The 9,274-nt window shown below is 49.1% G+C and overlaps 1 protein-coding gene across 1 annotated transcript in view; it reads right to left on the reverse strand.

Moving 5' to 3' along the window:
* Positions 1-5,062: 5,062 nt before the first annotated feature.
* Positions 5,063-9,274, reverse strand: part of IL10RB (interleukin 10 receptor subunit beta) — an 11,039-nt gene continuing 6,827 nt past the window's right edge. Inside the window, exons 4-6 of the mRNA XM_017839107.1 lie at positions 7,454-7,604; positions 7,040-7,197; positions 5,063-5,632 (exon numbers count right to left, since the gene is read on the reverse strand). Coding sequence (XP_017694596.1) covers positions 5,420-5,632; positions 7,040-7,197; positions 7,454-7,604 — 522 coding nt within the window. The 3' untranslated portion in view covers positions 5,063-5,419. The remainder of the gene's footprint in view (positions 5,633-7,039; positions 7,198-7,453; positions 7,605-9,274) is intronic.

Here is a 9,274-nt window from a genome sequence, read left to right on the forward strand (position 1 = left end):
ACTGTGAGTGTTTCCAGGTTCCACCACCCCCTGCCCCAGTGGGTGACAGGGCAGCAACTCAGGACAGCACACGGGGCTGGGCTTTGAGGTCCCTCCCAACCCAAACCAGTCTGGGATTCTCTGACTCTCTGTGTTGGGGAAGTTGTGTTTTGCTGCAGTCTGCCCCGTTCCTGGAATGTTTGATTGAATGCTCAGTGAATATTAAATGCAGCAGGAGTGTTACAGCCCCTGAAGCTGGGCTTGGACTCAGCTCCCTTTTGGCAGCCAGAAGTTTGATCATAAGATTGAAGAGCTCATCTTCTCCTTTTTTGTTTCGTATTTTTCGTGCCCAGCTGCAGGGGTTGGGAAGGTAAAGTCAGGGGTTCACCTTTCACTTCCCACCCCCTCAAAGCACCAAACTCCTCTGTGGTCAGAGCAACGTACCCAGAGAGCAGGATTTGAAACTCTGGTGGGCAAAGGTCTGTGCCCTCCAGGTCCTGGGGGTGAGACACACGGCAGCTTCTGCTGCTGCAGGAGAAAACAGATTTATTCCATGAGAGATTGTTACTCGTGCTCAGACAGTTGACGGGGAAACATTTTAAGGGCAGGTTATTTATGTAACCGCACCTCAGTGTAACCATTTTGGGCCACATCGTGAACTGCAACTCACTCACCAGTTTGTTACCGGTACAAATATTTACTGACCTAAACATACCCTAACATTTACAGCTCATCTTCTGGTGGGTGTGAATGCAACTGCCTCAGTGATGTTACAGAAGAAAGAAACAGCAGCTGGTGTTGATCCAAGCTGAGAGAGGAGCAGCTCTATCTCCAGCACACAGGCAGAGGGAAGGCCCTGTGTGTTCCGGTGGCCGTGGATATCAGTCCCAAACACTCGTGGGATGGAGGAAACTGAGCCACTCGGGCTCTGCTGGGTTTATTTCCATTGGCTGGCAGAAAAAGGAGACATCCTTTGGTGGTTTCTTCTCATGTCAACTCTGGAACGGGATAAAAGAAGCAAACACAGCATTTCATCTCGTTTGAAAAGTGTAAAAACACAAGTGCAGGAAGGAAGGTCCTCAGGGAGCCCTGTGGGTCCCTGTGCAGCCCCAAGGAGGACCCAGTTGTATCCTCCCCTTCCAGTGGACTTTGTTTTATATCCCCCTCCTCAGGCAATGTCTCCTCTATTTTTTTTTTCTGATTTCATCATTAGAAACCTTTTCCTTATCTCTGTTTTGTTGCCATCGTGTCACTGCTCTGACATCTCTCTTGGACATGGAGCACAGGTGAACAATTCCCTGCTTTTGGAAGCTTTTCACATCTTTGGAGCCTTTCACATTATGTTGCCCTCAGACCTCCTTTCCCAGCCCACACAAGCCCACCTTCCTTCACAGAGGGTGTTTCTTGTCCTCCCAGGACTGTTCCCAGCACTGGGCCCTCTCTCCACACGGCCTTGCTTGTGCTGAAAAGCAGGAAGGATTATCTTTCTGGTCAGGCACTGGGATAAGTTGCCCAGGGAGGTGGAAGAGTCCCTGGCTCTGTGTTCCAGAGGTGTCTGGATGTGGCCCTTGGGGACATGGATTAGGGGTGATCCTGGTGGTGCTGGGTTAGGGTGGGACTGGATGATCCTGAAGGGCTCTGCCAGCCTTGGTGATTCTGGGATGAAGTTTTGAAGGACAGAGGTGCCGGAATTTGCACCAAACAGGCTGGAAGGATGTGGAAAGCCTGTCACCAACCTCCCTTTCTACAGCCCATGGAGACCTTTCTGGTACCTTCAAAAAGCTTAATTGGAATATATCTACAACTTTCATCTTCATAGACAATATTTAGAGTCACAGAATCAGAGAATGCTTGGGCTGGGAGGGACCCTAAAGCCCATCCAGTGCCACCCCTGCCATGGGCAGGGACACCTTCCACCAGCCCAGGTTGCTCCAAGCCCCGTCCAACCTGGCCTGGGACACTTCCAGGGATCCAGGGGCAGCCACAGCTTCTCTGGGCAACCTGGGCCAGGGCCTCACCACCCTCACAGACAGCAATTCCTTCCCAATATCCCCTCTAAATCTGTTCTCTTTCAGCTTAAAGCCCCTTGTCCTGTCCCTCCATCCTTTGTCCAGTCCCTCTCCAGCTCTCCTGGAGCCCCTTCAGGCCCTGGAAGGGGCTCTCAGGTCTCCCTGGAGCCTGCAATTCCATTCTGATCAGCAAGCTGTGCTCTCTTGGGGCAGTTTCAGAGCCTGGTTTCACCTGTAGGTCAGCAGGGCTGAAAATCCAGCTCCTGTGCAAAGCTCCTGGTGTTATTTAATCCTCTTTGTCACAATGTTCCTCACACTGACTGGAAAAGTCCCTGCTCTGAGGAACTTCCAGTGTAGTTTCAAGAAGTGTCACGTAAACAACAGGAGCAGAGAGAAGGGAATAGAAATTAGAGACGAGATTTGAGTGATGTGATGGCAGAGCTGATGGGAAAAGGGAAGAACTGAGAGTTATTGAACGGATTCTCTGGTCTGGTGCTTTCTCTGGGGTGAAATCCCAGTGTCCCTGATGCACACCCTGCTGCTGGAGCCAGGTTTCCTCTGCAGGGCTCCCCAGTGGGGTCTCATTTGTCTTTGCCACCCCGGCACCGTGCCAGGCCCGCAGTGTTCTACAGGAGGGGCCTGCAGACATGCCGAGTTCCCCTCGGGGAACCCAGGCTCCAAGGAAGGAATATTCCCAGTGCACTGCACACGGATGGGCAGCCAAGCCTGGCTGTTCTTCCTGGTAAACAGCTCTTTGCACCTTTCTTTTCGCAGCAGCTGTATCAAGGGAAGGAGCCTCTGTGCCACTTATTCAGTAACTGGAGAATCCTACAAAGTGACGTTTTGCCAAGTCCTTAATGGCTGTTGCCCAACCCCCCTCAGGAAAAAGGGCACAAATTGCTACCACAAACCCTTATCCTGAATTTCTGGTTAAGAACCTATTTAAAAGCCTTTTCCACAGCTCATGATGGGTATTTCTGAAAGCCTTTCTGGCTCTGCTGCTCAGTGGGACTCGTTCTGCATTTGCACTTGGCAGCCAGTCAGCCTTTCCTGGAACCTCCAGGACCTGCTGGGCAGGGAGGACACCAAAGTCACCAGTGTGGAGAGGTAAAGGATGTGGAGCTGGAGGGTGTCCCTGGTCCCTTGGTTGGTCCTGGGCTCTGGTTTCTCCTTGTCCCTGAATTCTCACTCCCCTCCCTTGACTGGAACTGGCTGAACAGTCCCTTCTCTCACTGCCTTCCCTCACCACCCTCCTCTAGGATCTGTTTTGCTCACCACAAGCCCAGACTCCTCTCCCACAGTTTTCCCTGTCTCCCTATTCCTTAACCACTCTTCTCTGCTGTGCAATTCAGTAAATATATTCGGGAATAGCTTTCCAATAACTCCCAGGTCTCCAGAATGGTCTGTGTCCCTCCTGCCTTGCCAGGACACTCCGTGCCAGAGGGAGCAGCCTCCCCCTGTACCTAGCAGTTTAAATCCTGGCCCAGCTGAGTTCCCCTGGTTTGTTGGTTCATTGCCATCACAGTTCCCACAGGCTCAGCTCAGGATTAACTCTCCTCCACATTATTGTTCTCTGAAGAGGCACCAGGTGCCTGGGGAGCCTGGGGGGCCACCCAGCCCATGCGGGCACAGCCAGAGGCCACCTTGTGCCCAGGCCCCTTTTGTGGCTCTCAGGGAAGCTGTGGCTGAAGAAGAGGCCTCTCACCTCCAAAGGATTTCCTGGAAGGACTTGGCTTGGGACAGGAAGGCTTCTGAAGCAAATCAAACTGACTCCAGGTCACTCTGAAGAAACACATCTGGACTGCTTTTAGGAGCTCTTAAATCCCTGAAGGTGCTCAAGGCAAGGCTGGATGGGGTTCTGAGCAAACTGGTGGAAGGTGTCCCTGCTCTGGGGAAGGGCTGGAAGGGCTCTAAGGTCTCCTCTTCTCCAGGCTGATTCCAGTTCATTTTGGAATTCACCCTCTAAAGGCTTTCTGGGGATGACACAGACAGGAGGTTAAAGATGAGCTCACCTCAACTTCAACCCTCTTGCTTTAACAGACCCCACGTTCCACATCAACGACCAAACACACAAAGTGCCTGGGACAAACCCTCCCTGTCCCCACAGGGCTGGATGTGCTGGAAGAGGAAGCAGGATCCTGAGAACCTGCCCTTGGACACTTCCAGGGATCCAGGGGCAGCCACAGCTTCTCTGGGCACCCTGTGCCAGGTGATGTTCTTGCAGACACTTTCGCTGCTTTAATCTGAACCCAAAATATCTCTGACCAGCCAAGGTTGGTGTTTCCTCTCTCCCCCAGTTTGGCTTTTGAATGAAGCAGCACAGCCTCATCCCTGCCTCATCTCTGCCCTCAGCAGGACCTGATTCCAGCCACATCCAACAGATGGGAACTCCTGCCCTTCCTACAAAACCAGCTGCCAGAGGGAGGAAAGCTGCTTGTGCTGGGAGGGAGGAAAGGGCAGGGAATTCTCCCCCTCTCCTCTGCCAGAGCTGCCCAGCCAGCTCACACAGGCAGGGGGGGTTGTGCCAGGAGGGGTTTGTTTATCTGAAAGCAAAGAAATAAAAAGAACATATATAAGAAACTGTTTGTGTGGGAGAAGGGACAGGGATCCCATGGGGAGCTGGACTGGTATCCTTGGAGGGGTGACCCAGACACACTTCACTCGTGGCAGGTTCCTTTTGCTGACAGAATTTAATTTTTCACTCTCATTTTGATGTAATAACACACAAATGCCAGTTAATGGCACTCTCTGCCCCAGTGTTGGGCAAAACCTTTATATAAACCTTTGTAAAGCCCTGGGTAGGACCCTGGGCAGGATTGTGCACAGGGAGACCCAGCTCCCCAGACTGACATTTTTTAATTAAGAATACACATCAACAGATAAACAAAATGAACCTAATTTAACTCCCACTTTAGCTGCCAAGTTTTCCACAGACTTCACTCCATCCCATCCTAAAAACTTCACAGTTTTGCAGCAGGTAGAAAACAACTCAATAGGAAGATGATGCCACTGGGGACATCCTTAAAAACACATATAATTTTCCATAAGAAAAAATAAATCAGATCAGGTCTTTCTTTACAAAATATGCTTTTCTTTTACAAATATTTTGCTTAGTTTTTGCAATAAATAGTTCATCAGAGTTAACTAGTACTTTATATATATATATATATATATGAAAATTGCTTTTTAATGTCATAATCAGTGTCAGGTATTGCCACAACTCCTTAGGGAGCCACAACCAGCAGTGGCAATGATTGTATATTGTTTAGTTCCTCATTTACAGCCAAGTTTCTTGTACTTTAGAAAAAATAAAATGATTCTGTCAAAAGTCTGTGCCCACACCTTTGTCTATGGATTTTTACTGTCTGAAGAAAGCAGCAATAAGGAGATAAACCCAACAGTGCCTTTGTTTTCCTTCTCCAAGGAAGCATTTAGGTCTCCCCTGAAGCTGTTCCTACTCCTGAGTCGGAATCTCCTTGTTCAGAGCCCGGGGGGTGCTCTGGTGTCTCGTTGGCCTCATCCTCAGCCTCATCCCTGGGATTTTGGGAATCTCCTGGAATGACAGTCAGCTTGTCACAAATAAGATGTTCTTCTTGTGGAAGTGGAGAGAAGGACTGTGGAGCAGTGGGAGGTTTGCTCAAGAACTGTGGGAAAAAAGAGGAAATGAGAATTAGGTTGCACTGGCTGGACCATCCTGTTTGCTCAGAAATACTGTTACTGTTAAACCAGAGATATTGTTTTCCACACATCAGTCGGTTTTCTCAGTCCTCACATGTCCCAGAGGGGCAACAATGTCACATCCTCTCTAACATCCTGTTCCAGGCTTGGGAGCAAACTGGAAGTGCCTTTATTTGGAAGAATAACCCCAGGGGTGAGTGACTTCTTTGGGATAGAAACTTCCTTGAAAAAAAATCAAATACCAGGTTTGATGTGAAACAAACACTGAAAACTGTGATTTGTCTGAGGGGAAGGAGTTCACAGAGAGATCTGTTAAACACCTACGAGAAATGTGACTTGTTTGTGCCACCTCAGAGAGCAGAGACGTCAGAGTGATGCTTGAAATGTCTCCTTGAACAATAACCAAGGTGAGGGAGGGGGATGTGCAGGGCCATGGGGGTCAGTGAGGAAATGGCTTCATTTTGGTACTGAGAGAGGACACCCTCCTGCCCCTGCCTGCTCTGCTGCCAGGCTGGGACAGCCTCCTCTTCTCCAGGCTGAACAATCCCAGCCCTCTCAGCCTTTCCTCAGAGCAGAGGGGCTCCATCCCCCTCATCATCTTGGGGGGCCCTAAGAAGAAATCATTCTGAATTGAATTTTGCACAAGACACAAACTGCTCTACCAGGACTCCTGCTCAGTGTAATTAAAGAAATAAACACAGGTATTAATACTGCTGGACTATTAGGTTTTTCTAGCAAACTGTGATTTGGAATGTGCTGGCACTAACATGCAGTCACATGCACATCCTTGTTTCTTGGAGGGGATCTGCTGCAGCCCTTTTGTGTCCTCTGTGTGTAACAGGGTCCGTGGCCAGGTGAATGTTCACTGCCTCCTTTGATCCGGAATTTTCAGATCCCAGAGGATCAGAGATTCTCTGACAGCTCACCCAGTTCCAATCCCTGCCATGGGCAGGGACACCTTCCCCCAGCCCAGGTGTCTCTGGGACACTTGGCCTGGTCCAGGTTTACTTCCCTACACTCTTCACTGAAGGTAAAACTCGTTATTGCACCGGTGACAGGACTTTGTTGCAGGAGAACAAATGTGCTATTTTAAGCCCAAAATGAGGCAGGAGAGACAGAGATCTCAGTTGCTCACCAGTTAAATGGGGAACTGAAGTTGACACCTGTTATTCTCTCACTTTAAAACGAAGGAAAACATCCTGTTTCTGAGCCATATAAAGCTGCTTATTACAAATTACAGTTTGCTGGCAATCAGGTGCAAACGGAATAGGGCAAAATAAAAGAACATCTGAAGGTTTTGGCACCGAGAGCCTTGGAAAAGCAAGTGGTTCTGCTGAAAAGGCTGATTTTCGTGTGTTAGGCAGAAAACAAACCTCTTTCAAGTGTTGTGGGAAAACATATGAAGGGCAGAAAACATGCTTGGTGAGTCGGATGAGGTAAAAAAAGGAGAAGAAACAGAGAAGGACCGCTGTGGCCACGGCCAGCATGGATCCAATGAGCACTGTCACAACCACCCACACCGGAGTGACACCTGCAAGAGAGGAGGGGAAATGGTTACAGCTGCAATGATCCATTGCTGAGGGATTCCTTTCAAATGATCACTTTCCCTATGGAATGCCCCATCCCTGGGAGTGTCCCAGGCCAGGCTGGACAGGGCTTGGAGCAACCTGAGCCAGCGGAAGGTGTCCCTGCCCATGGAGAAGGGATGAGCCTTAAGGTCCCTCCCAACCCGACCCACTGTGTGATTCCATGATTTCCCAGTGCCCCCCTGCTGCCCCAGGCATTACCATTGTGGGTTGTCTTCTCACACAGCTCCCTGCTCAGCTCCCCTATCTTGTTCCAGTCGGGAATCACCGCCTGCACTTGGACACAGTAACATGTCCATGGCTCCAGCTGGGACAGGATTTCAGAGTTGTGTTGGGTATCTACCTGGGAGACCTACAGACAGAGAAAAACACCACACATGTGAAGAGCATGACAGCAGTGACTGGAATAGCTGAGGAATTAGCTAAGGAATTAGCTAAGGAATTAGCTAAGGAATGACAGTCACAGTTACAAGAGTACTGTGAAACCACTCCCACCAGTGACCTTCTGGCTGTTTCTAGCAGCATTAATGAAGTTTTAGGCTAATGAGAAGAGATAAATGAGATATGTTTGCAGACAGAAACTGTCCCCCAAGCAAATGAGATCAACTGAGAGCACTGCTACAGACAAACAGAATCTAACTGGAGAGGTAGCAAGTGGGATGGGTGAACAGGACAAGAGGAAACGGCCTCAAGCTGTGCCAGAGGAGTTTTAGACTGGAAAATAAAGTAGGGAAAATTTCTTCACCAACAAAGCTGTCAAGCCCTGGCACAGGCTGCCCAGGGAAATGGTTGAATCACCATCCCTGGAAGAGTTCAAACACGTGTGGATGTGGCACCTGGGACACAGTTTAGTGGTGAACACAGTGCTGGGTTAAGGGTTGGACTTGGTGATCTGAGGGGGCTTTTCCAACCTTCACAATTCTGGGACTCTGTGATCCAGACAAAAGGAAAACCAAAAAAAGAGAGAAAAAGGCTTCTGCAGGCTGTGAGATGACTGACAGCAGAACTTGCTGTTCAGAGGCACAATCAGTCATGTCCCTGTAAGTGCAGAGTAAAGGGGTCCCTACAGTATGTCCTGTTCTGCAGTAACAGAGCCCTTCTCGGCCTGAGGAGACTCTGTAGCCAGGTTTCAATCTCTGAGCAATCACACACCCAAAAATAAATTGTGAAGTTACACAGTCTCTGCCCTTTGCTTCTTTGATCCCTAGAAAATCACTCAGACCCCCCCTGAAGTGTTACAAGCGCAGATCCTGACTGCAGTTCCTGCTTCCTCTGGCAAATCCCTCTGAGTTTGCACCCCACATGCAGAAATACCTTCCCTTCTAGGAGGATGGGAACTGCAAACCTGGGAATTGCAAAAAAAAAGTCTGCTTTTGGGGAGATGATGATTCCTCATTTTCTGGAACTGAATTGTGCAGGGTAACAAACACAAATCAGAATTATACAAAGTGCAGCCCCATTCTGTGAAAACTGTGCTGATGTGAAAAGCACTAATTAGACAGTGACTGGTGTCTGCTGGTCTGAGGCTTTCTCTTTTCCTGTAATAGAACACATGATCCTATAATTATTATATTATTTATGATCTTTCTCCAGGTACTGTGAATGGAGAAGCCTTTGGGGCTGAGTAACACATTTGCCTGTGGAAGAGACTGTTCATGAGAGGGAGAAAGTAAATTACACAGGCAAAAATTGGAGAGGTGAGCACAGTTAATGTAAGGCCTCACCCATCTTGGGGATTCAAAGCCCAAAGTCTCCTGAAGAGGGAATAAACTCTCATAATGTAGCAGTTATTTGTAACTATGGAAAGAGAAAATTCCATCCATGCTACTGTTTAACTACACAGCCCCTGCCCTGTGCTCCCAGTCACTGTTGTAGTGACTGGGCTTGATTACACTGTAATTAGTAGAGATCTATTTGTACTTCAGCCCTGTCAGAATCCCAGAATCCCACACTGGTTTGGGTTGGGAAGGACTTTAAAGCCCACCCAGTGCCACCCCTGCCATGGGCAGGGACACCTTCCAC

The sequence above is a fragment of the Lepidothrix coronata genome, unplaced genomic scaffold (assembly GCF_001604755.1).
Source record: "Lepidothrix coronata isolate B3197 unplaced genomic scaffold, Lepidothrix_coronata-1.0 Scaffold375, whole genome shotgun sequence".
Lineage (NCBI taxonomy): Eukaryota > Metazoa > Chordata > Aves > Passeriformes > Pipridae > Lepidothrix > Lepidothrix coronata.